Consider the following 22690-nt stretch of genomic DNA (forward strand, 5'->3'; position numbering starts at 1 on the left):
GTCAACGTGTGCAAAAACGCCCTGTGGCCTGTTTTAAGAGGTAGTTTTAATCCCCCTGCCCTATTATATACTAGGGGCTTACAGAGGAGGTCATGCTAATCACAGGGGGACCCCAACGCATAATGTTCCCTAGTGTATGTAGGTGTTTTCACTGTATTCTAAGTGTCTTTTAACATAGCACTGGCTCTAGGACTGGTTAGTCAGACTCAGTTACCACCAGTATCCGTCTGAAAAAGTTGAGGGTACAGGATGATTTTGCAACAAGGATTCTTTCTGCTCTTCTTTTTGTTCTTTCTGCACGTTATCCTTCTTCCTGCACTTTTCTTCGTCTTTGAGGACTTCTGTTGCTTCTTTCTTCACTTCTTTTTTTCTTTCTGTGCATTTTTTCTTCTTTCTTCACATGTCATATCTCTGTAGGCATAGTTAGAAATTAGCATTTAAAAAACCTTTGAAATTCACAGAAAAAACCATAGGTTTCAGGCACGTTATAGTTAGGAATTAGCATTTAAAAAACCTCAGAAATTCACTGAAAAAACCATAGGTTTCAGGGGTCTTATAGTTAGCTGGACTTTTCACTTGTACAAAACCATTGAAATTCCCCCGTTATAGTTAGTTCAGCTAACTATAACTCGCGCGCCCGCAATGCACTGCTGATGACGTCACATATTACATCACTCATGACATGGTCAGTGACATCACTCATGACATCACTGATGACATCTCAAATGACATCACTGATGACATCACTGATGACATCATCCTCGTGATAGAGTGGCAGACCTCCTCTCACCCTAATATAACCTTTGATACACACATTCAAAAATAGAGACTAAAATTTTCAAAACAATGGACATACCAATACCAGTTACAACAACCTCTTCAGTAATTCTAAGATCCACATACACATCCACTCATTCACCAACAGTCCTATACAGTCACTCATACATGTACTCACTCATCATATGTACTCATACACCTATACATCCTGTTACACAATGCCACTCATCCATAGATTTACTCACACACATAGTCACTCATGCTAATAAAGAATCAAACATACATTTACTTGCATATACAGTTATACACACACCACCACACTTACTTCTACGGAAACTTACACATACTTAGTCTTTTAAACAATCACTTATAGAAACACATACTTATTAATACAGGAACTCTTTCAATCTCTCACTCTCACATATACTCACTTATATACACCAATAGTCACATATACTAGTTTAAAACATATGTAGTTATTCATAAAGACACTATTGAGACAGTCATTCACTCACTAACACACCCATACACACACTCATCCACCCATACAGTCCTGCACACATGCTGTCTTCAACACATACAAACAGTGAGTCACTCATTCATGCACCTATGCACTACGTAATACCCCCCCACCGAACCATGCAGACACTCAGACTGATACTCAAAAAACAACCTAATATCCTATATAAACACCCATGTAGCTACTCACCAACCCATGCAGCCACTTATACACAAAGTGAGAGACTGATACAGATATTTACATATTTAAACATTACTCACCAAGCCATGTATTCACTATGATACACTTAATCAGTCAGTTACACAATCAATTTTTCAAAAACAAATCATCCATTTAGACACTTATATACCCATTTATTCTTCCATCGACCTTGAGATATACATATATAAAACATATTTAATTTTCAGAAAAACAGACATTCACTGGATGATGTCATCAGTGATGTCATCAGTGATGTCATTTGAGATGTCATCAGTGATGTCATGAGTGATGTCACTGACCATGTCATGAGTGATGTAATATGTGACGTCATCAGCAGTGCATTGCGGGCGCGCGAGTTATAGTTGGCTGAACCAACTATAACGGGGGAATTTCAATGGTTTTGTACAAGTGAAAAGTCCAGCTAACTATAAGACCCCTGAAACCTATGGTTTTTTCAGTGTATATATATATATATATATATATATATATATATATATATATATATATATATATATATATATATATATATATATATATATATATATATATATATATATATATATATATATATATATATATATATAGACAGTAAAAATCGCTTTAAACAACGTGGCTACCAAACTGTTGTCATTGACAATGCTATCAAGAGGTCCATGTCTTGGAGTAGGGAGGAAGCCATTAAGGATAAAAAAACTGACAAGAAATCCTATGACAAATCCAAGAAGGACAGCACGTACAATACCATTGATGGCAATACTGAAAGTGCAAATTTGAATGAGGAATTACGTTTGATCCTCCAATATAGCCAACAGCACAAAATATTGAATAGAATCATCCAGCAGAATTGGCCTTTGGCACGCAGTGACCCTGTGATTGGACCCCTGCTACCGCAGAGGGTGTCCATCACTTACAGTAGGGCACCCTCAACGAGAGACATACTAGTGAAAACAAGTCCTGAGGTGATTGACAACAGCAGCTGGATACAATCCGTTAAAGGATTTTTCAGATGCAAAACCTGCAAAGCATGCATTCAGGGAGTTAATACCAACATGTACAAAACTCCTTTTAGTGATCAAAACTGCACTATTTCTAAACTTTTAACGTGTAAGACCGAATATGCAGTTTATGTACTTTCATGCCCTTGCAATTTACGGTACATAGGTAGCACTAAATTACCTGTTTATAAATGTATCCTCCAACATTTAAGAGCCATTACAAATCAGGATAATACCTATCCTGTTGCACGACATTTTAGGGAACAGCATAAATCTGACAACTATTTTCTGAAATATTTTGTCATAGATGCTGTCCCACCCAGCAGGAGAGGAGGGGACCGAGAAAGTAAATTAAGAAAACTAGAAACTCGGTACATCTTACAACTAGATACTAAGCACCCTGCAGGTCTCAATGCCATGGAGGATCTGTACACATGTCTAATATAATACAGTATAATATGTTCTCATAATATTGGATGTTAATCAGACTAAACCTCATTGCTTAATAACAACCAGAAATCTTTTTAACATCATTTGACTTACAATTTGTCACACTGTCTTTTATCAACAGATCCTCAAATGTCTTACAATAACACGATATTTTACTATTTTATTGTAATTTTATAAGGCGTCTTTTAAGAATTTCACGCAATTCAATTTGTACTGTATTTATTTTTTGCAAACATGTTCTTAAAACTTGCACCTGTCCAGATTTGATATTAAACGGATGGGTTGATAGATATATTTTTAAGGCTACATTACCCTTTTATCTATTTATTGGCATTTTGCACAAATAATATGCACTGACACCTATGCACTTTACAGGTGCGTTTTGATCCAGTGTGAATAGGAGAGGATGAACCTGATATTAGATCATGGGATCCACCTAGCAGTAAATAAGACAGAGGATCTGACCAAACATTAGGATTACGATTCAAGACTTTCTTAACCTTAAATGACGAATATTATAACAACAATATAGGTCATTGTATTTAATCATCAGTTTTTAACGATAAATTGATCGCAAAGATAATAACCTGAAGCAATGTATGATCCCACCATATATTGAGATAAACAAAGAAGCAAATGAAATATCACTCCACAAAAACAGATCAAAAAATGCAATGAGGCAATAATGAATTTACATGAACCCACAAAATTCAACTGAATTGCTCCTCAAATTATGATATTCCGGTACATATATTAGGCTCTCTTTGCACATATATTGCACATAACACATTGCACTTTTACAAAAACAATTGCTTAATCTTTATTGTTTTTGCTTTTAATAATTGTACCACGATGAAAAAATTCACATACATAGATAGAGGGTTGGCACCGCATTTAATTAAGAGCAACAAGGTGGTATTTTACCGACATGTATGGCATATATACATATGTAATTCTGATTAATAGTGGAAACGATGATTTGACACACTAGAATAGTCGTACTATTTATGACCATGTATAATATACCTAACAATGAATGTGTAAAATATGCAACAACACAAAAGGCATTTCTAAAAGAGTTCAACTAATATAGAAATCTGTATTATGTAAACACAGCCGATCTTTTGTCTATCTCTATGCTGAAACCAGTACGTCATGTTCATCACGTGGTTACTTTCACACTCGTACTTTCACTTTAAATAAGAGCTATCTCTATGATGCCACTGTCATGTGATCAAGGCTCAGGCGAGCCGAAACGCGTAATGGCGACAGAGGAATAAAAGAGATAGTCTGCACAAAGTTCTGGGTCTGTGTCCATCCTTTGGGAGAGCCGCTCGTTGGAATTCAGCAGAGGAATACTCGTGATATATATCTATATATATATATATATATATATATATATATATAAATATATATATATGATCAAAATCTTATATTCCGTGTCAATTCCAAGAATAAGAGGACAGCACACCAGGAAACCGCACAAAACTTTATTGTGCGCTAGCTTTAGAAGGACGACGCGTTTCGGAGTTTGCCTTTGTCAAGTTACTTCCTGCATGCCAATCGACCATAGAAATACACGTGCATGGTTCATTAACATGGAAAAAATACTTCAAAATTGCACTGCATAGCGAATGCTATGTAAACTGAATTCTAACACATTCATAGTTGTGATACTTTAAATGATAAGGTGAATGCAGTTGCACAAACCAAAAATTGCAATTTACTAAAAGAGGCATGCTATTTAGATGATATTTGTGTTAAATAATCATGATGTTGAGGGAATTGTTAAAAAACAAAGTTGCAATTGATACATACACAGGCAGTTGCTGCACATTATGTACATCATAATTATGCATTACTCTGCGCAATTGCGCCGTTCAGAATGCGAACAATTAATTCAATGTAGGCTAAAATAGCCATGTAAGCAATCTGAAATACTTCAAAATTGCGCTACATAGCGAACGCTATGTAAACTGAATACTAACACATTCATTGTTGTGATACTTCAAATGATAAGGTGAATGCAATTGCACAAACCAAAAATTGCAAATAATAAAAGGAAGCATGCTATTTAGATGAGTATTTCGTCCTCATGTTAAATAAACATAATATTAAGGGAATTGTTAAGAAACAATAAAGTTGGAATTGATATATACATTGGTGGTAGCTACCCATTATATACACCATAATTACACATTACTGTGCGCAATTGCGCCATTCAGAATGTAGACACTTAATTCCATGTGGGCTGAAATAGCCATGTACGCAATCTAAAATATCATCCATTGCACTTATAATCGCAAGGACCCTAAGATTATAATATTATTTTATTTTGCAATGGACTGGTGATATAGACAGTAGCTCCTAATATTATCCAAAATTTCCAATTAGTTAATTACTGGACTATCCCTTTGTTAATCTAATTGTATGACTGGCAAAATTCGGAAGTATCCATTGCTAAGAGCTAGGTATGAGGGAGTGGTGGGATAGTGTTGTATGTAATGAAGATATGTGAAAGAGGAAGGGTATTGGGGAGTAACTGGGATGAAAAGTAGGAAACCCAGGAGGGTTCCAATAGGAGCATCCACAATTGTGGTAAACGCTCATGTGATATCCCAATTGGAAAATATTATGTCATCCTCAGTACACCTACATCCCTATCTTATTAAAAGTGAATATAAAAAAGAAGAATGAAAGTAAATTTGGAAATAAAATAAAATCCCAACCGTGGATTGGGAGTGATCATATTACTTTAGAGACCATATTGTAGTGATCATGTTACTCTTGAGACCATAATATTGTTAACTACAAGCCTATGTGAGTTGCAAGTTCCTCCCCACTATTGAGTCCTTTAGGTATTTTGCAATCCAGATCTATAATAAATCTGGACTCCAGTACTCTTAGGTGTTTCTCTCGATCCCCTCCTCGAATGTGTTTTGGAATTCTTTCTGCTCCGAAAAATCGCAAACTACTATTGTCACTGTTGTGGAATTCAGAATAGTGACGTGCTACTGGGTAGTTGTGATCACAGTTCGCAATGGCACGTAGATGCTGCAGAATTCTTAATTTGAGTGGTAATTTGGTACTGCCTACATACCGGAGGCCACAAGGGCACTCAAGTATGTAGACAGTAAAATCACTGTTACAGTTGATCAGGTGTTTTATTGGACGTCTTTGTTTGGTACCTATAGTGTATTCTTTGCAGTTTACGCCATTGCGATCTGCCTTGCATATTCCACATGTGGTGTAGCCATTAGGCATTGTCAGCCACTGTGGTTGGGTCACCTCTTCACGGTAGCTATGGACCAATTTGTCCGTTAGTGACCTAGCCTTTCTGTATGTTATTTGTGGTGTGGTTCCTATAGATTCACCAATAATGGGGTCTGCTATTAGTAAATTCCAGTGTTTTCTCATTATTTTATTAAGTGTCCATGCTCCCCTGCTGAATTCTGTTATCATTCTTGGCGTATTGACCCGGTTACTGTCATTATTGCTTCTCTTAATGGTGCTACTAGAGGGCTTAAAGAGTGTGTCATGTTGTTTTAAATCCTTGACTTTATTTTGGGCTCTCTCTAGGGTTTCCTCTTTGTATCCTCTTGTTCTAAAACGTGTGAGCATAGTCTGTTGTTCTTTTGCGAAGTCATTATCCGTGCTACAAGCACGGCGGGCTCTTAGTAATTCCCCATAGGGTATACTTCGTTTTAAGGGGACTGGATGATGACTCGCCGCGTGCAACAATGTGTTGCCAGCGGTCTGTTTCCGGAAAAGGCGTGTTGTGATTTTCTTTTCTTTGATTTCAACTGCAATATCCAAGAATTCGCAGTAGGTTGGACTGATTTTGTGGGTAAATTGCAAGTTCAGATCATTGATACTCAATCGGTCAATGAATTCATTAGCTAGATTTAGTGGGCCATTCCAGATAAGGAACAGATCATCTATATACCTGATCCATACTAGTATATGATCGGTATAAGTTTGTAACTCATCTGTCCACACTATCTGTTCTTCCCACCAACCCAGGAAAAGGTTTGCTAGGCTGGGGGCAAAACAAGTACCCATCGCGGTACCAGACCGCTGACGATACACTGACTTCTCAAAGAGAAAGATGTTATTCTGAAGACAGAATAACATCATGGTCTCTAACATTTTGTTGTGCTCCCAGAGATCTATGTGTCTACTTTTTAGAAAGTACATGAATGCTGCCACCCCTTTCCGTTGATCAATGCATGTATATAGTGAGCATACGTCTAGACTGATCATAGTGTAACCATCCTCCCATTGTATGTCGTGGAGTCTGCGCAAAAAATCTGAACTATCTTTGCAACACGGTTGGGATTTTATTTTATTTCCAAATTTACTTTCATTCTTTTTTATATTCACTTTTAATAAGATAGGGATGTAGGTGTACTGAGGATGACATAATATTTCCCAATTGGGATATCACATGAGCGTTTACCACAATTGTGGATGCTCCTATTGGAACCCTCCTGGGTTTCCTATTTTTCATCCCAGTTACTCCCCAATACCCTTCCTCTTTCACATATCTTCATTACGTACATCACTATCCCACCACTCCCTCATACCTAGCTCTTAGCAATGGATACTTCCGAATTTTGCCAGTCATACAATTAGAATAACAAAGGGATAGTCCAGTAATTAACTAATTGGAAATTTTGGATAATATTAGGAGCTACTGTCTATATCACCAGTCCATTGCAAAATAAAATAATATGATAATCTTAGGGTCCTTGCGATTATAAGTGCATTGGATGATATTTTAGATTGCGTACATGGCTATTTCAGCCCACATGGAATTAATTGTCTACATTCTGAATGGCGCAATTGCGCACAGTAATGTGTAATTATGGTGTATATAATGGGTAGCTACCACCAATGTATATATCAATTCCAACTTTATTGTTTCTTAACAATTCCCTTAATATTATGTTTATTTAACATGAGGACGAAATACTCATCTAAATAGCATGCTTCCTTTTATTATTTGCAATTTTTGGTTTGTGCAATTGCATTCACCTTATCATTTGAAGTATCACAACAATGAATGTGTTAGTATTCAGTTTACATAGCGTTCGCTATGTGGCACAATTTTGAAGTATTTCAGATTGCTTACATGGCTATTTTAGCCTACATTGAATTAATTGTTCGCATTCTGAACGGCGCAATTGCGCAGAGTAATGTATAATTATGATGTACATAATGTGCAGCAACTGCCTGTGTATGTATCAATTGCAACTTTATTGTTTTTTAACAATTCCCTCAACATCATGATTATTTAACACAAATACTCATCTAAATAGCATGCCTCTTTTAGTAAATTGCAATTTTTGGTTTGTGCAACTGCATTCACCTTATCATTTAAAGTATCACAACTATGAATGTGTTAGAATTCAGTTTACATAGCGTTCGCTATGCAGTGCAATTTTGAAGTATTTTTTCCATGTTAATGAACCATGCATGTGTATTTCTATGGTCGATTGGCATGCAGGAAGTAACTTGACAAAGTCAAACGCCGAAACGCGTCGTCCTTCTAAAGCTAGCGCACAATAAAGTTTTGTGCGGTTTCCTGGTGTGCTGTCCTCTTATTCTTGGAATTGACACGGAATATATGATTTCGATCGTATCACAGTGGCTGCTGCTGCCACTGACAGCACCAACTTCGCAGGCCTGGGGGCTGCTCTTGCAGCAAGCTGACGGATATATATATACATATCTATATATCTATATGTATATATTCAGTGAAAAAACCATGGGTTTCACACACGTTATAGTTAGGAATTAGCATTTAAAAAACCTTGCAAATTCAGTGAAAAAACCATAGGTTTCACACACGTTATAGTTAGCGGACATTTTACTCATAAAAAACCAATGAAATTCCCCCGTTATAGTTAGTTAAGCTAACTATAACTCGCGCACCCGCAATCCACTGCTGATAACGTAACATATTACATCACTCATGACATGGTCAGTGACATCACTCATGACATCACTGATGACATCTCAAATGACATCACTGATGACATCATCCAGTGAATGTGTGTTTTTCTGAAAATTACATATGTTTTATATATGTATATCTCAAGGTCGATGGAAGAATAAATGGGTATATAAGTGTCTAAAAGGATGATTTGTTTTTGAAAAATTGATTGTGTAACTGACTGATTAAGTGTATCTTAGTGAATACATGGCTTAGTGAGTAATGTTTAAATATGTAATTATCTGTATCAGTCTCTCACTTTGTGTATAAGTGTCTGCATGGGTTGGTGAGTAGCTACATGGGTGTTTATATAGGATATTAGGTTGTTTTTTGAGTATCAGTCTGAGTGTCTGCATGGTTCGGTGGGGGGTATTACGTAGTGCATAGGTGCATGAATGATTGACTCTCTGGTTGTATGTGTTGAAGACAGCATGTGTGCATGTCTGTATGGTTGGATGAGTGTGTGTGTATGGGTGTGTTAGTGAGTGAATGACTGTCTCAATAGTGTCTTTATGAGTTACTAAATATGTTTTAAAGAAGTATATTTGACTATTGGTGTATATAAGTGAGTATATGTGAGAGTGAGAGATTGAAACAGTTCCTGTATGAATAAGTATGTGTTTTTATAAGTGATTATTGAAAAGAGTAAGTATGTGTAAGTTTCCGTAGAAGTAAGTGTGGTGGTGTGTGTATAACTGTATATGCAAGTAAATGTATGTTTGATTCTTTATTAGCATGAGTGACTATGTGTGTGAGTAACTCTATGGATGAGTGGCATTGTGTAACAGGATGTATAGGTGTATTAGTACATATGATGTGTGAGTACACGTATGAGTGACTGTACAGGACTGTTGGTGAATGAGTGGATGTGTATGTGGATCTTAGAATTACTGAAGAGGTTGTTGTAACTGGTATTGGTATGTCCATTTTTTTGAAAATTTCAGTCTCTATTTTTGAATGTTTGTATCAAAGGTTATATTAGGGTGAGAGGAGGTCTACCACTCTGTCACAAGGATGATGTCATCAGTGATGTCATTTGAGATGTCATCAGTGATGTCATGAGTGATGTCACTGACCATGTCATGAGTGATGTAATATGTTACGTCATCAGCAGTGGATTGCGGGTGCGTGAGTTATAGTTAGCTTAACTAACTATAACGGGGGAATTTCATTGGTTTTTTATGAGTAAAATGTCCGCTAACTATAACGTGTGTGAAACCTATGGTTTTTTCACTGAATTTGCAAGGTTTTTTAAATGCTAATTCCTAACTATAACGTGTGTGAAACCCATGGTTTTTTCACTGAATTTGCAAGGTTTTTTTAAATGCTAATTCCTAACTATAACGTGTGTAAAACCCATGGTTTTTTCAGTGAATTTGTATGGTTTTTTAAATGCTAATTCTTACCTATAACATGTGTGATTCCCATGGTTTTTTCATTGTTTTTGTATGGTTTTTTTTAATACAAATTCTTATATTAAACGTGTTTTTTTTTTTTTATTTGCAAGCATTTTTTCTTTTTTTTTTTTTACTTTATATTCTCTTAAAACACTATGCTTAATTTTTAAAAATTCTGCAATATATTATTTTTTCTCATTTTTTTTTTTTACCAAACAGGTAAGATATATTAGTATAACATAGTGATCTTTTTTTTTCCTTTTTTTTTTTTTTTTGTTTTTTTTACGTGCGCGTACGGTAAGCTTACGGTAAGCGTACGGTTTGCGTAATGTTCGTAATATTTCTACTCTTTTTGCGTATGGTTACGCAATTTACGTAGCCGTGCGTACTGCGTACGTGGCGCGTAAGCGTGTACGCTACACGCGCACGTTACGCGGAAGTGTTGGGGCGTGTCTGTTATGCGCATGCGCGCGAGCACGTTTCTTTTTTACGCGCATGCGTACTTTTACCGTAAGCGCTCCGTAAGCGTACCGTAAGCATAACGTACGCGTACGGTGGGTCATGTGATCAAGAAACAAAACTTTTGATTGGTTCAAAGTAGTTTCAGTTCTAGAACTCTCCTACACCACACCCATTCCCCTCATTTCTGCTTGTGATCCCTTAGGAGAAGGAGCTGAGTTGTCTTTGGGATACGATGGCAGACCAGCACTCCTCTGCTGAGAGTGAGGCTAGCAGCACCACCATCAGGCAGAGAAAGAGGAAACAGAAGAGCTCTTTTATATGGGAGTATTTTACTTTTCCTGAGGGCGAGAAAAAAGTCAATGCTGCTTTGGTGACTTGTAAGCTGTGCCAGCGTGTACTTTCAAGAGGTAATCCTAACAAGAAGTATTCCTTCGGGAATCACACTATGTTACGACACCTTGAGGATGTACACCCTAGGACACATGCACGACATACTAGAGGAAACCCTTCAGTAAGTCGAGCAAGCACATCCACAGCAGCTCAGCCGAGTCCATCTTCGGAAGCTCAGCTGAGCCCTTCATCTGTGGGGGCAGATTCACCTTTTTCTGGTCCTGTGGAAACTAACCATCGGTTTGCGAGGGTTACAATGCGGTGCTCATTTTGCCATGGTCTAATTGTTCATAGGGAGACCAGTCTTCCCCTCATTAACAACAAAATAGACCAGCACATTTGTCCTACCAGCTAATGTTCCCATTCTTCCTTTCCTCTGTCCCTGCATGAACACAACGGCTCTTTTAAGAGCCAACCTTACCTCTCAACTTTTTTTAATTTTTTCTTAAAAACTTTTTTTTTTCTTTTTTACCGTACGCGTACAGTAAGCGTATTTTTTTTTTTTTTTTTAAAAAACACTAAAAAACAATTACCACATTACAAGGTCCTTGAGGGATTAATAACTAAATACTGAAAATCTGTTTGAGGAAAAGTGGAAGAAAGGGACCATCTAATTTCTGACTTACCTGACTCACCCAACAATTTAATTTTTAATTAAAATTTAATTGAAATTACTTGTAAAAATGGTTTTTTTTTCGAAAATTTTCTTTCACAATCTGAAAAAAAAGAAAAAAGTATTAATATTTAATAAATCATTATATAATACAGTACACGTATTTACATATTTTCCAAAAACAATTTTTTGCCATTTTTTTGCTGTTTTCAGAATATATTGCATCTCACTATAAATCGTGAAAGCAATTGCATTCATCACTTAACAGCGGGCAAAAAAAAAATAACAATCTCAAAGATTGTTTTAAAAAAGCCCAGAATCTCTTCTCACTTAAACATAACATTATAGAAATGCAAAATATTCAAAAAAAATATCATCTAATAACAATAACTATTTCTTTAAAATACCGTCTGACAATTTTGTTACAGAAGCATAATCACAAAAATAATATATCTCAAATAACTCCACAATACATCTGGTTACATTTCCTTTAGGCCAAATGGTAATTTTAAAATTCTTTTTTGATTAAATTTCCAATGGTAATCTTATAAAATTCCAAAATTTAAATTGTACAGATGTTACCGATTCTCTCTAAAATGTTGGTTTCCGAAAGATTAATTAGTAATTAAATAAGTCCACAATACAATTGGTTACCTTTCCTTATGGCCAAATGGTAATTTTAAAAATCTTTTTTGATTAAATTTCCAATGGTAATCCACTAAAATTCCAAAATTTAAATTGTACAGATGTTACCGATTCTCTCCAAATTTTTGGTTTCTGAAAGATTCATTGGGAATTAAATAAGTCCACAATACAATTGGTTACCTTTCCTTTAGGCCAAATGGTAATTTGAAAAATCTTTTTATTTGAAAATTCCAATGGTAATCCAATAAAATGGTAAAATTGTTTTGTACAGATCTTGCCAATTCTCTCTAAAATTTAGGTTTCAGAAAGATTAGATAGGAATTTGCTAAATCAAAAGGCAAACGTTGCTTGAAAATCAATTGGGAATCATTACACAGTGTCCAGCCTTTTTCACATTTAAGATAAACTGTGTAATGTACAGAAGTTACAGTAGGTCCTTCATGGAAAATTATTGCAACTGTTACAAAAGTTTTTCCTGAAATTGATAATTGCTGTCCTATAAACTTCTTTATTAAAGTATCCAATTTTGAACCATCAGCTCTACATCGTTGCATCATTAAAATTACATACTGTCCATAGTCCTTTAAAATTAACGTTGAAAACATGTCAGATTTACACTCACCGCATTCCATGCTATGATTAGCATCTTTAACTAATTTAGCAAAAGTGACTGTTTTACTGTCTGGCAATGTTAAATAAATAAACCTTTCAGAATCAACATTAGAGCCACATGTATTGAAACAGTTTTCACAACTATGTTCCCATTTAGAAGAGACACCAAACATATTTACAATTTGTACCCCTTCTTCTTCCAGTACCTGAAGAAAATACATCAAGAATTCCTGTGCGTCTTGCTGTACATTTTGAGAAAACTGTGTTCGTCCTGAACATACATCTAAAAGTTTTCTAATTTCAGTAGCACTTTCTATTTGAGTTTTATCATTACTCCGCTTTTGAAAAAGGAGACTCAACTCAGAACAGAATCTTTTTCTCTGATTTACTATTATCTGCTCTTGCAAACTTTCCAGATAAAATGCAACATTCAGCACTACATTAGCGTAGCAGTTGACACCAGAGCTATTTTCAAAATGACAACCTACAACCTCTTCAACATTTTCCTTTTTCTTTTTGCTTGCAATTACATCACTCCTCTTTTTTTTTCTCCTCTCTACATCCTCATTACAGATATTCTCAATTCTCCTTTTTCGAGAAACTACACGTTTCTCCAACACAGGATACTGACCTAAATGAGGAGCATAGGTCTTCTTAATCTATTATACTCCTTTACACAGTTTGTATCAGCACTAACTTTTGAATCATCAAAGTCTATCATGAATAAACCAGATAATGTTTTCACTCGTGACAAAGCTACATAAGCCATACCTTCTTTGAACACAGTTGAACCAATGTTTACAAATGCACAATCTACAGTCAATCCTTGAGACTTGTGAATAGTTACAGCATATGCTAGAGAAAACGGAAACTGTTTCCTACGTACATATAAGTCTTTCACAAGCATGAAACGAACTGTACAACGACAAATGTCTACAACTTCTTCTATCTGATCAAATTTTATTTTTAAACATTCAATTCCATCTTTTTTCTGATGATTAACCCCTTCGATGCTGCGCAGATTCCGCCGCTGTGCTGACGGAATCTTGCGCGGGCGTGGTCATGACGGAATGGTTCCGTCATGAGCACAGCTCAACCGTGGGTCATGACGGAACCATTCCGTCATGAGCACCGAAGGGGTTAATAAAACCCACAACTCTTCCCATAGCTCCATTTACTAAACCTTTTTCAACATCCAAATTTCTCCTTAAAAATACTCTACAGTTCATGCAAACATATAGATTTTTTTCTAATCCAGCAGTTTTTGAAATGTTCTTCTCTAGTGAATCCAATTTATTTTTCAGTTTGCCTGTAATGTAATAGTAATTCTTTCATGCTGAATTTTGTCCACTGCTTCCAATTTCCTAATCTCTTCCTTTTCCAATTTCAAAAGCTCCTCATTGAATATTGAGCATTCACGTAGAGTTGGCATTAAGCAGATGACACTTTTCTTTTCTGCAATGTTCTTGTATATCTTCTCTGCAACTATTTCTTCCTTTGGAAATAAATTATGTAGCAACCCACTCTGTAATGCTTTCGTGCCAGCTTCAGTGAGTAGTCCAATTCTGATATCTTTCAGAATACTTCCATATTCTTCATCGTTTGCTTGCCTCATATTAGTAGTAAGTTCCTTGTACTCAAAGAAGGACCAAATATTTGCATTACCAATGCTTCCCAATGACTTCTTTGTGTCTTCATGTGTCACAGTATTAAACACTGGTTGTCCTTTAACTGGAGTAAGCTGTAGAAGATCCCCAAAAACTATGAAATGTTTTCCACCAAATAACACGTCATAGTCTGTCCTTAGAATTTGCTGCATTCTTAAATGCACAAAGGCAAGCATTAAGTTTGATACCATGCTCACCTCATCAATAATGAGAACTTGCATCTTCTTCAATACTCTTGAAACTTCCAAGCATGCTTCTCCAGTTAGCTTGTGGTATTGTATTTTGTTCTCATGCTCCACTGGTAACATTAGCAAACGATGTAAGGTGATTCCTTTTATGTTATATGCTGCTAACCCAGTTGGAGCAGTAACCACACAAGACAAAGTTGAATCCGTTTTTTGCTGTAGGTAGCTTCTGATGACTTTTATTAAGAAACTTTTTCCAGTTCCAGCTTGTCCGCTTACATACATCCTGATTGGTTGAAATGATGTGCATGAGCACTCTTTTTTTTCATGTAGTAATCCGTGATCAATTTTGTTTCTGATCTCTTCATAAATTTGTTGCTGCTCTTCATTCAGTTGTCTTTCCAAATTTGGTAAGTCTATAAATTCTTCTTGAGCTTGATTCATAGCCGTTTCCACTTCAGTCATAGCTATTGCAGCTTCATTTTCAACGATTGGTTGTCCTAGGGGATCTTGACTTAGTGTTCCTGAACTTTGGCTGTCTTGAGAACTGTCTCTAGCTACTTCAGCTGCAATTGTAGTTTCCTGTTCAATTTCTTCATTTAACATTTGCACATAATTTGTGAAAGTACTGCATTCTATGCTGTCTTTGCAAGCATTAAAGGAATCTTCATAGCTTTGAAATTCTCCCAGTAGTTCGTCCTCTGTACGCCATGGTTTAAACAGCTGTAAAAGAGCCAAGTAGTAAAATTCCTTTTTGTCAGTAGTGTCGCAACTCAGCTTCCTGTGATTTATCAAACTTCCTTTTGTTTGCTTCACCAAACATCCTTCCTCACCAATGACTTTATATTTTCCATTGTTGATGTCTTCTGTGGCTTTCCGTGAATAAATGTAGTTCTGCAGCACTTCATAGAGACACATGTTCTCTAGATGAAGACTTCTCTTGGGATAATATGTGTCCAACATGTTTGATTTCAAAATATCTGTACTTTCTGGGTCATTCTCGGCCAAATATTCAATTTCTCCAACAGATTTCAGTACCCGATTTCTCATTGCTGCAAGCCTAAACTTGCCCAAATTATTCTTCGTGATTTCGAGTAGAGACTTGCAGAAGATAACCTATCTGAACATTCGTAGGATCCAATTTCTCGATGCGATAACATCTTTAAACTGAAACTGTACAGCTTCTTACTGACAGTCTTCTCGTGAGAAATCTCTTCCCACATTTCTTTCAATTCAGTTTTTTCTGATTTAGTAATGTAAGACGTTACATATCGAGCAACAGCAATGGAATGGTCAGCTACATACTGTATATCCATGTTAGCATTCCACATGGATAAAATGACTGGGTTGTAGTCATTTATATTTTTTGATTCTTCTTTTCTTTTAAGGTTGTAGGTATTCTTAGGTGATTTTCTTGTAATAGTATGTCTCACAGATGACATAAAACTGTTTACTCTTCCATTTGAAAGAACAGGTCTAGGAAATCCAAATCGACATTTAGTGTAGTATTTATCTTTGCTCTTGTATTTCCGTCGACAGTATTTTCCACACCGATGACTTTGGAAACGTAAAACTTGCTCCTTTAACTTTTTCTCTTCTGTGCTTTTTGGTATAGCACATGTTGCATATTCTTCAATGAAAGATAACACTGCTTCATCAGTATCTGTTCCTAACTTTGGGGCATCCTTGATCCACAACAGCATATGAATATGAGGAGCACCTCTTGCCTGGTACTCTTTTCTCCAAAAGAAATCCACTAATTCTCCAAGAGGTGGATTTTTTTTATTGCAAATGAAGGACATCATAGCCTCAAATCTATGATTGAAATATCTGCAAACATTAACCGGATCCAATGAGCACAGTTCTCCTGCTGTCTTGTATTCGATGTTTTTAATGTTTGAATTTGCCTCTCGTAGAAAATCCAGTAAATCATCCCAAGCGTACTCGGCACAGCTTAGGGTAAGGAACCATGTTGGAGTTCCTAAATTCCGTAACATGCATTTTAATTCACCATGGCGTCGGTACCAATATTCATTTGTCCCACGCTGACAAGCCATCAGATTGATCAGTTGGGTTTCCAAATGATCATCTCGGTGCTGCACTTTCTCCATAAAATCCTTAGCAGACACATTTTGTAAATGTACTCCACTTTTTAAAATGTGATTTACTGCATAAGATAATGCAGACAAGTCGCTTTCAAATAAAAGATGGAACAAATAAGGAATACTTTGACGAAATCTTGGATCTTTTGCATATAGTCTTGTAGTTCAATACTCAGAAGCTGGAATCTGTTCTGGACGTTCATCGTATCGTCCTCCTTTTCCTGTAGGAAACAGCTGGGGAAAACATCGAGCTTCCAAGCTCTCCTCCCATACACTCACAGGAGTTCCTTTTGCTTTCTTCATCTGAAACAGATCAATATTGTCTCCCATAACTTCTTTTGAATGAAGAAGATGTTTGCTAAAATGTTCATAAATTTCTTCTTCCTTTGACTTGTCCACTTTTTCAATTTGTCCAGTTGGTGTTTCTGTGTCTTCTTGTAAATCTTCTTCTTCTTCTTCTTCTATATAAATTGATTCATACCATTTGTTATTCCTTTTCAAATACAAATTTGCTCTTTGTAATTTCCGTACATCTACCAGCTCCTGCCAAATCTTCTTATTCTTTGTAGGTACACCATTAACCAGAATAACTAATGGTTCAGTTTCCAAAGTATCTGCATCAATAGTTTCCATATTTTTTTTCAAATCCAAGGGCAAATACACCACTCTACCTTTTAAACCTCTCAGTAAATCTGAAGGAGGTAATTTACCAGTTTTGGGCTCCATACGTACTATGGTCTGGAACGGATGAACACATTGAATAAGTATAGACTCATATGTATTTAATTCAGAAAGTTCGGCAGGAATAGCATCCAATTCTAAATTATTATGTACAGCTCTGGTCGGCATTCTATTTTCTTCTAACTTGTTGTAACAGTATTTACAAATACGCTGATCTTCACCCAATTCAAAACAATTTTCAAGAAATATATATGTGGCAAAATCCTTCCACTTATAATTATCTTCATTTTCACTTTTTCTGTAGAGATCAACATTCCTGGTTTGTTTTCTATAATGAGTTCTGCGGCAACAAATACAAGTAATATTTGGTCTTTCATTAGAGATTATTGCAAATTTTGTTATGTGATCATTAAATTTCTTACTCACAGAGGGTTCTACATTCTCTTCCACTTCTTCCTCATTTACTGTGTCCTTTTCTGCACTTTCTTGTTCTGGACCAAAGTAACAAAACTGAATTTCATCAGTAACCTTCTCTACATCTGATACCGATCCACGGAACAGAGCCCTATTCAATTCATCTAACTTTATTGCTGGACTTTTAGCAAAATACAATCGTCTCACAAACTTTCTCATTTCAGTATGATGAACAGCCAGCATCCTAAAATGATGAAAAACACTTTTACACACTTTTCTAGATAGACAAGCCAGAGAATGTCCCTGCAAACCAGTATTCTCTCTCACTCTGCATGGATCTAGACTTTGAAGCACCTTAATCTTCTGTTTAACACTTTTTTTACTATTTTCTTTTAGAAACTCACGAAATTTATCAATAGATTCCTGACGCACAGTGCAAATACTATTACAATTCCAAGTGTACACTGGGGCTTTAGGACGTCTCCCCATAGCCTCATCCGCCATCACTTGTTCCTCATCTCTTGGAACCATTTTCTCCTTCTCCATTATACAACCATTTTTCACTTCATAAGCACGACCTCTGGTGTCAACTGCATGCAGCAAACTATTACTTTGAAAATAACTCTCTTCATTAAAAAAAGGTTCACTACTTGAACTATGCATCCATTCTCCTAAAAACACTTTACAAAAGTTTGTTCTTTTCACTAGTCTTTTCCTTTTGCTTTGTGATTTCAGTACATTGACCATTTTATCTAATGTACGCATCCTGTTCAAAATTAAAATGAATAGTTTCCTTTTTAATTCTAAAGCCTTTGCTGCAATGGCTTCAATTTCTTTTTTTCTCTTATAAAATTTAGCTTTTTTCTTATATTTGTTCACATCCTTTATCAAATTGGACATAACTCTTCTCTGAAACATTTTTCTACGAATCTCTTTAAACGCTGTTTTTCTTTTTAAGTTAATCTTTATTGTTTCTGAAGGTATATTTGCATTAACTAAATGCTCAATTTTTTCCTGTTGTTTTCCATTTAAAACATTCTTTCCAGTACAGACATTTTGTACATTTTTCCTTTTTTTGAAGATATTGTTTAAAAAATCTTTTGTCTGCTTACCAGAAGACTTTCTCTTTTTCCCAACATGAGCATCTCCAACTAACTTAGGTCCTCCAGTTGTCTTCAAATATAGATTTTTTTTGTGGTTTTTCCTTAGTCTGGATTTTGTAGGCATCTTAAATTTTGTTCACTGCTCTTCAGCAATATCTGAAAAAAACTAAAAAAAAAATCCTTTATTTTATTTAAATATATTACTACATTTTTTATGATCTTTTCAAATCTTAAAATACTATGTACCCCTTTCCTACAAGTGAAAATCACAATAACACCATCACAAATTAAATATCTAAAAACAATTCCTGTGTGCACACAGAGTCATGGTTTGATATTAGTCAGAAAACGAAATTTGTTTGCCAATTGGAAAGCACACTTACTACTCTTTTTTTGGCAAGTGATAAGTACTTTTACAGTCTGACACATTTTCAATCCACTTTTCAGATTCTGAAAACAGCACATGTCCAAACAGCTTTTTGAGACCAGCAACATGTGTAACCTGGGTGACTGACTACACTCCAGCAAGGGCAACCAGCCTTAGTGATGCTGAATGTATTTGCATTACTGACTGCAACCTCAAACCCCACTCGGTTGTGAATACTATGCATGATTCTACAGGATAAGCAGCTGGGTGTGTGCTAAGAGTCTGCTTCTGCAGAAAAAAATAGCTCCCCCTTTCCTACTAATGCAAATGTAAAATTACCAGAGTAATACGCAATAAATCTCTGTCTATAATTCCTCTTTGCACACAGAGTCATGGTTTGAAATTAGGCAGAAAACGAAATTTCTTTGCCAATTGGAAAGCACACTTACTACTCTTTTTTTGGCAAGTGATAAGTACTTTTACAGTCTGACACATTTTGAATCCACTTTTCAGATTCTGAAAACAGCACATGTCCAAACAGCTTTTTGAGACCAGCAACATGTGTAACCTGGGTGACTGACTACACTCCAGCAAGGGCAACCAGCCTTAGTGATGCTGAATGTATTTGCATTACTGACTGCAACCTCAAACCCCACTCGGTTGTGAATACTATGCATGATTCTACAGGATAAGCAGCTAGGTGTGTGCTAAGAGTCTGCTTCTGCAGAAAAAATAGCTCCCCCTTTCCTACTAATGCAAATGTAAAATTACCAGAGTAATACGCAATAAATCTCTGTCTATAATTCCTCTTTGCACAAAGAGTCATGGTTTGAAATTAGGCAGAAAACGAAATTTCTTTGCCAATTGGAAAGCACACTTACTACTCTTTTTTTGGCAAGTGATAAGTACTTTTACAGTCTGACACATTTTGAATCCACTTTTCAGATTCTGAAAACAGCACATGTCCAAACAGCTTTTTGAGACCAGCAACATGTGTAACCTGGGTGACTGACTACACTCCAGCAAGGGCAACCAGCCTTAGTGATGCTGAATGTATTTGCATTACTGACTGCAACCTCAAACCCCACCCGGTTGTGAATACTATGCATGATTCTACAGGATAAGCAGCTGGGTGTGTGCTAAGAGTCTGCTTCTGCAGAAAAAATAGCTCCCCCTTTCCTACTAATGCAAATGTAAAATTACCAGAGTAATACGCAATACATCTCTGTCTATAATTCCTCTTTGCACACAGAGTCATGGTTTGAAATTAGGCAGAAAACGAAATTTCTTTGCCAATTTGAAAGCACACTTACTACTCTTTTTTTGGCAAGTGATAAGTACTTTTACAGTCTGACACATTTTGAATCCACTTTACAGATTCTGAAAACAGCACATGTCCAAACAGCTTTTTGAGACCAGCAACATGTGTAACCTGGGTGACTGACTACACTCCAGCAAGGGCAACCAGCCTTAGTGATGCTGAATGTATTTGCATTACTGACTGCAACCTCAAACCCTAAAAGTATTCCTCATTTATACCAGTACACCTTAATTTATGGTGAAAACATAGTCCATATTATTTTACATGTTCCTTACATTTAAATTTCTCCCAAAACACAAAATGATAAACACAACTTCAACAAAAGGAATTCCAATTCTATTATTCATTTCTTAATTTACCATATACATCCCCTCTCAAACTCATAACTCACCTTTCAAATTAGTTAGTTGTGAAAGAAATGTGGCACTCAAACAGCAGATTATCAGAGCCAGGATCTCTGTTCTGTACACCTCTCTCCTCTCAGCAGAACCAGATAATGGCAATGTTTCCCTCTCTTTTTCCACACATATACATGTTAGTTTCAAATCTCAGTGCTTCCCCCTTTTTTTCAAATGTAATCACACATTTATATTGGTTGAAAACCAACCCTTTTCCAAAAGTACCCTTCCCCCAACTTGACTTCTGCCTAGTACCCTTCCCCCAACTTGACTTCTGCCTGCTACCATAGCAACAGCTCATGGAACACTGCTGTGTGGAGTTAGGTCAGAAGTTCACCACACAATGTTTCATTTCCAAAGAGCAAGAGTGCTTGACTTTTCAAACCTAACAGCAAATCCATAGTACTGTTCTTTGGTAACACATTTTTCTGTACCAATACAAAACATGCTTCTATAAATTGACACATACAGCCTAGTTTTTAGTGTAGAATGGTACGAAACAGCCAATGAGTTCTTTTTATTTTAAAAAAATATGTATGCCTCCATTTCCAAAATGTGTTTCATTTCTTTTTCCCATTCTACTGAAATACACCTCCTGAGTGCATCCAGATCTCCTTTGAAGATGTTCACAGTGTGGATTGTAGGGCACAGCTATGTCTTCTGGAGTAAAAAGTATGCAGAGAAAACAGGTATGGTGAGAGACCTTGCTTTGCCAAATGTAGACATTAAATGGATTGGTCAGAGAGGGTTAAAGTGGCACCAATTGATGCCATTGGTGAAATCCTTCATGCAAATCCAACACCCTGACCTCATAATAGTGCACTGTGGTGGCAATGACCTAGGCACTTTGACTGGGGTAGGTCTGGAAATGCTTATGAAGGAGACCTTTGCACAACTGTTTTCACTTTTCCCTAAAACTGCCTTTGCGTATTCTAACATATGCCAAAGGCAAAAATGGAACTGGTCCAATCATTTTTGTCCGCAGATTGACAAAGCAAGAAAGCACGTCAACAAATCTGTTTCTGCTTTCCTCCGAGACTATGGTATGGGTTCCATTTATCACAACAACTTGCGTTACGACATGCAAGACATTTATAGAGGAGATGGTGTACACTTCACTGATGAAGGGAACAGAGTCTTCCTCTTGAACCTTAGACTCTGCATCGGTACTTACTTGTAGGTACCACTAAAAAATCACTTCATAAACACAACGGCTCTTTTTAGAGCCCCCTAATATCTAAACACTTAAATCTGAATTTTATTTCTTTTTTTCTTTTTTTTCTACCGTACGCGTACGGTAAGCTTACCGTACGCGTACCCGCGATTTTTGATTAAAATTAATAAATGTTTTTTTTGTACTTTTCTGTCCTCCTTTGACCCCCTTTCAAATGT

At 36.2% G+C, this 22690-nt stretch overlaps 2 protein-coding genes across 2 annotated transcripts in view; both read right to left on the reverse strand.

Moving 5' to 3' along the window:
* LOC146809665 (sulfotransferase 2B1-like) overlaps window positions 1-22690 on the reverse strand; it is a 641816-nt gene that overhangs the window by 526240 nt on the left and 92886 nt on the right. The gene's annotated exons all lie outside the window — the stretch shown is intronic.
* LOC146809666 (uncharacterized) lies at window positions 16304-22119 on the reverse strand. The gene is made up of 2 exons (XM_085614367.1): window positions 21012-22119; window positions 16304-20579 (listed from the first exon to the last, which is right to left on the reverse strand). The coding sequence occupies exon 2, from the start codon at window positions 19334-19336 to the stop codon at window positions 17180-17182; it is 2157 nt and encodes a 718-aa protein (XP_085470493.1). The 5' UTR covers window positions 19337-20579; window positions 21012-22119; the 3' UTR covers window positions 16304-17179.

The sequence above is a fragment of the Triturus cristatus genome, chromosome 7 (genome assembly GCF_964204655.1).
Source record: "Triturus cristatus chromosome 7, aTriCri1.1, whole genome shotgun sequence".
NCBI lineage: Eukaryota > Metazoa > Chordata > Amphibia > Caudata > Salamandridae > Triturus > Triturus cristatus.

What these genes read in the sequence shown, in the direction of transcription:
- LOC146809666 (XM_085614367.1), bottom strand. Translation starts at nt 19,336, where the DNA reads ATGCCTACAAAATCCAGACTAAGGAAAAACCACAAAAAAAATCTATAT.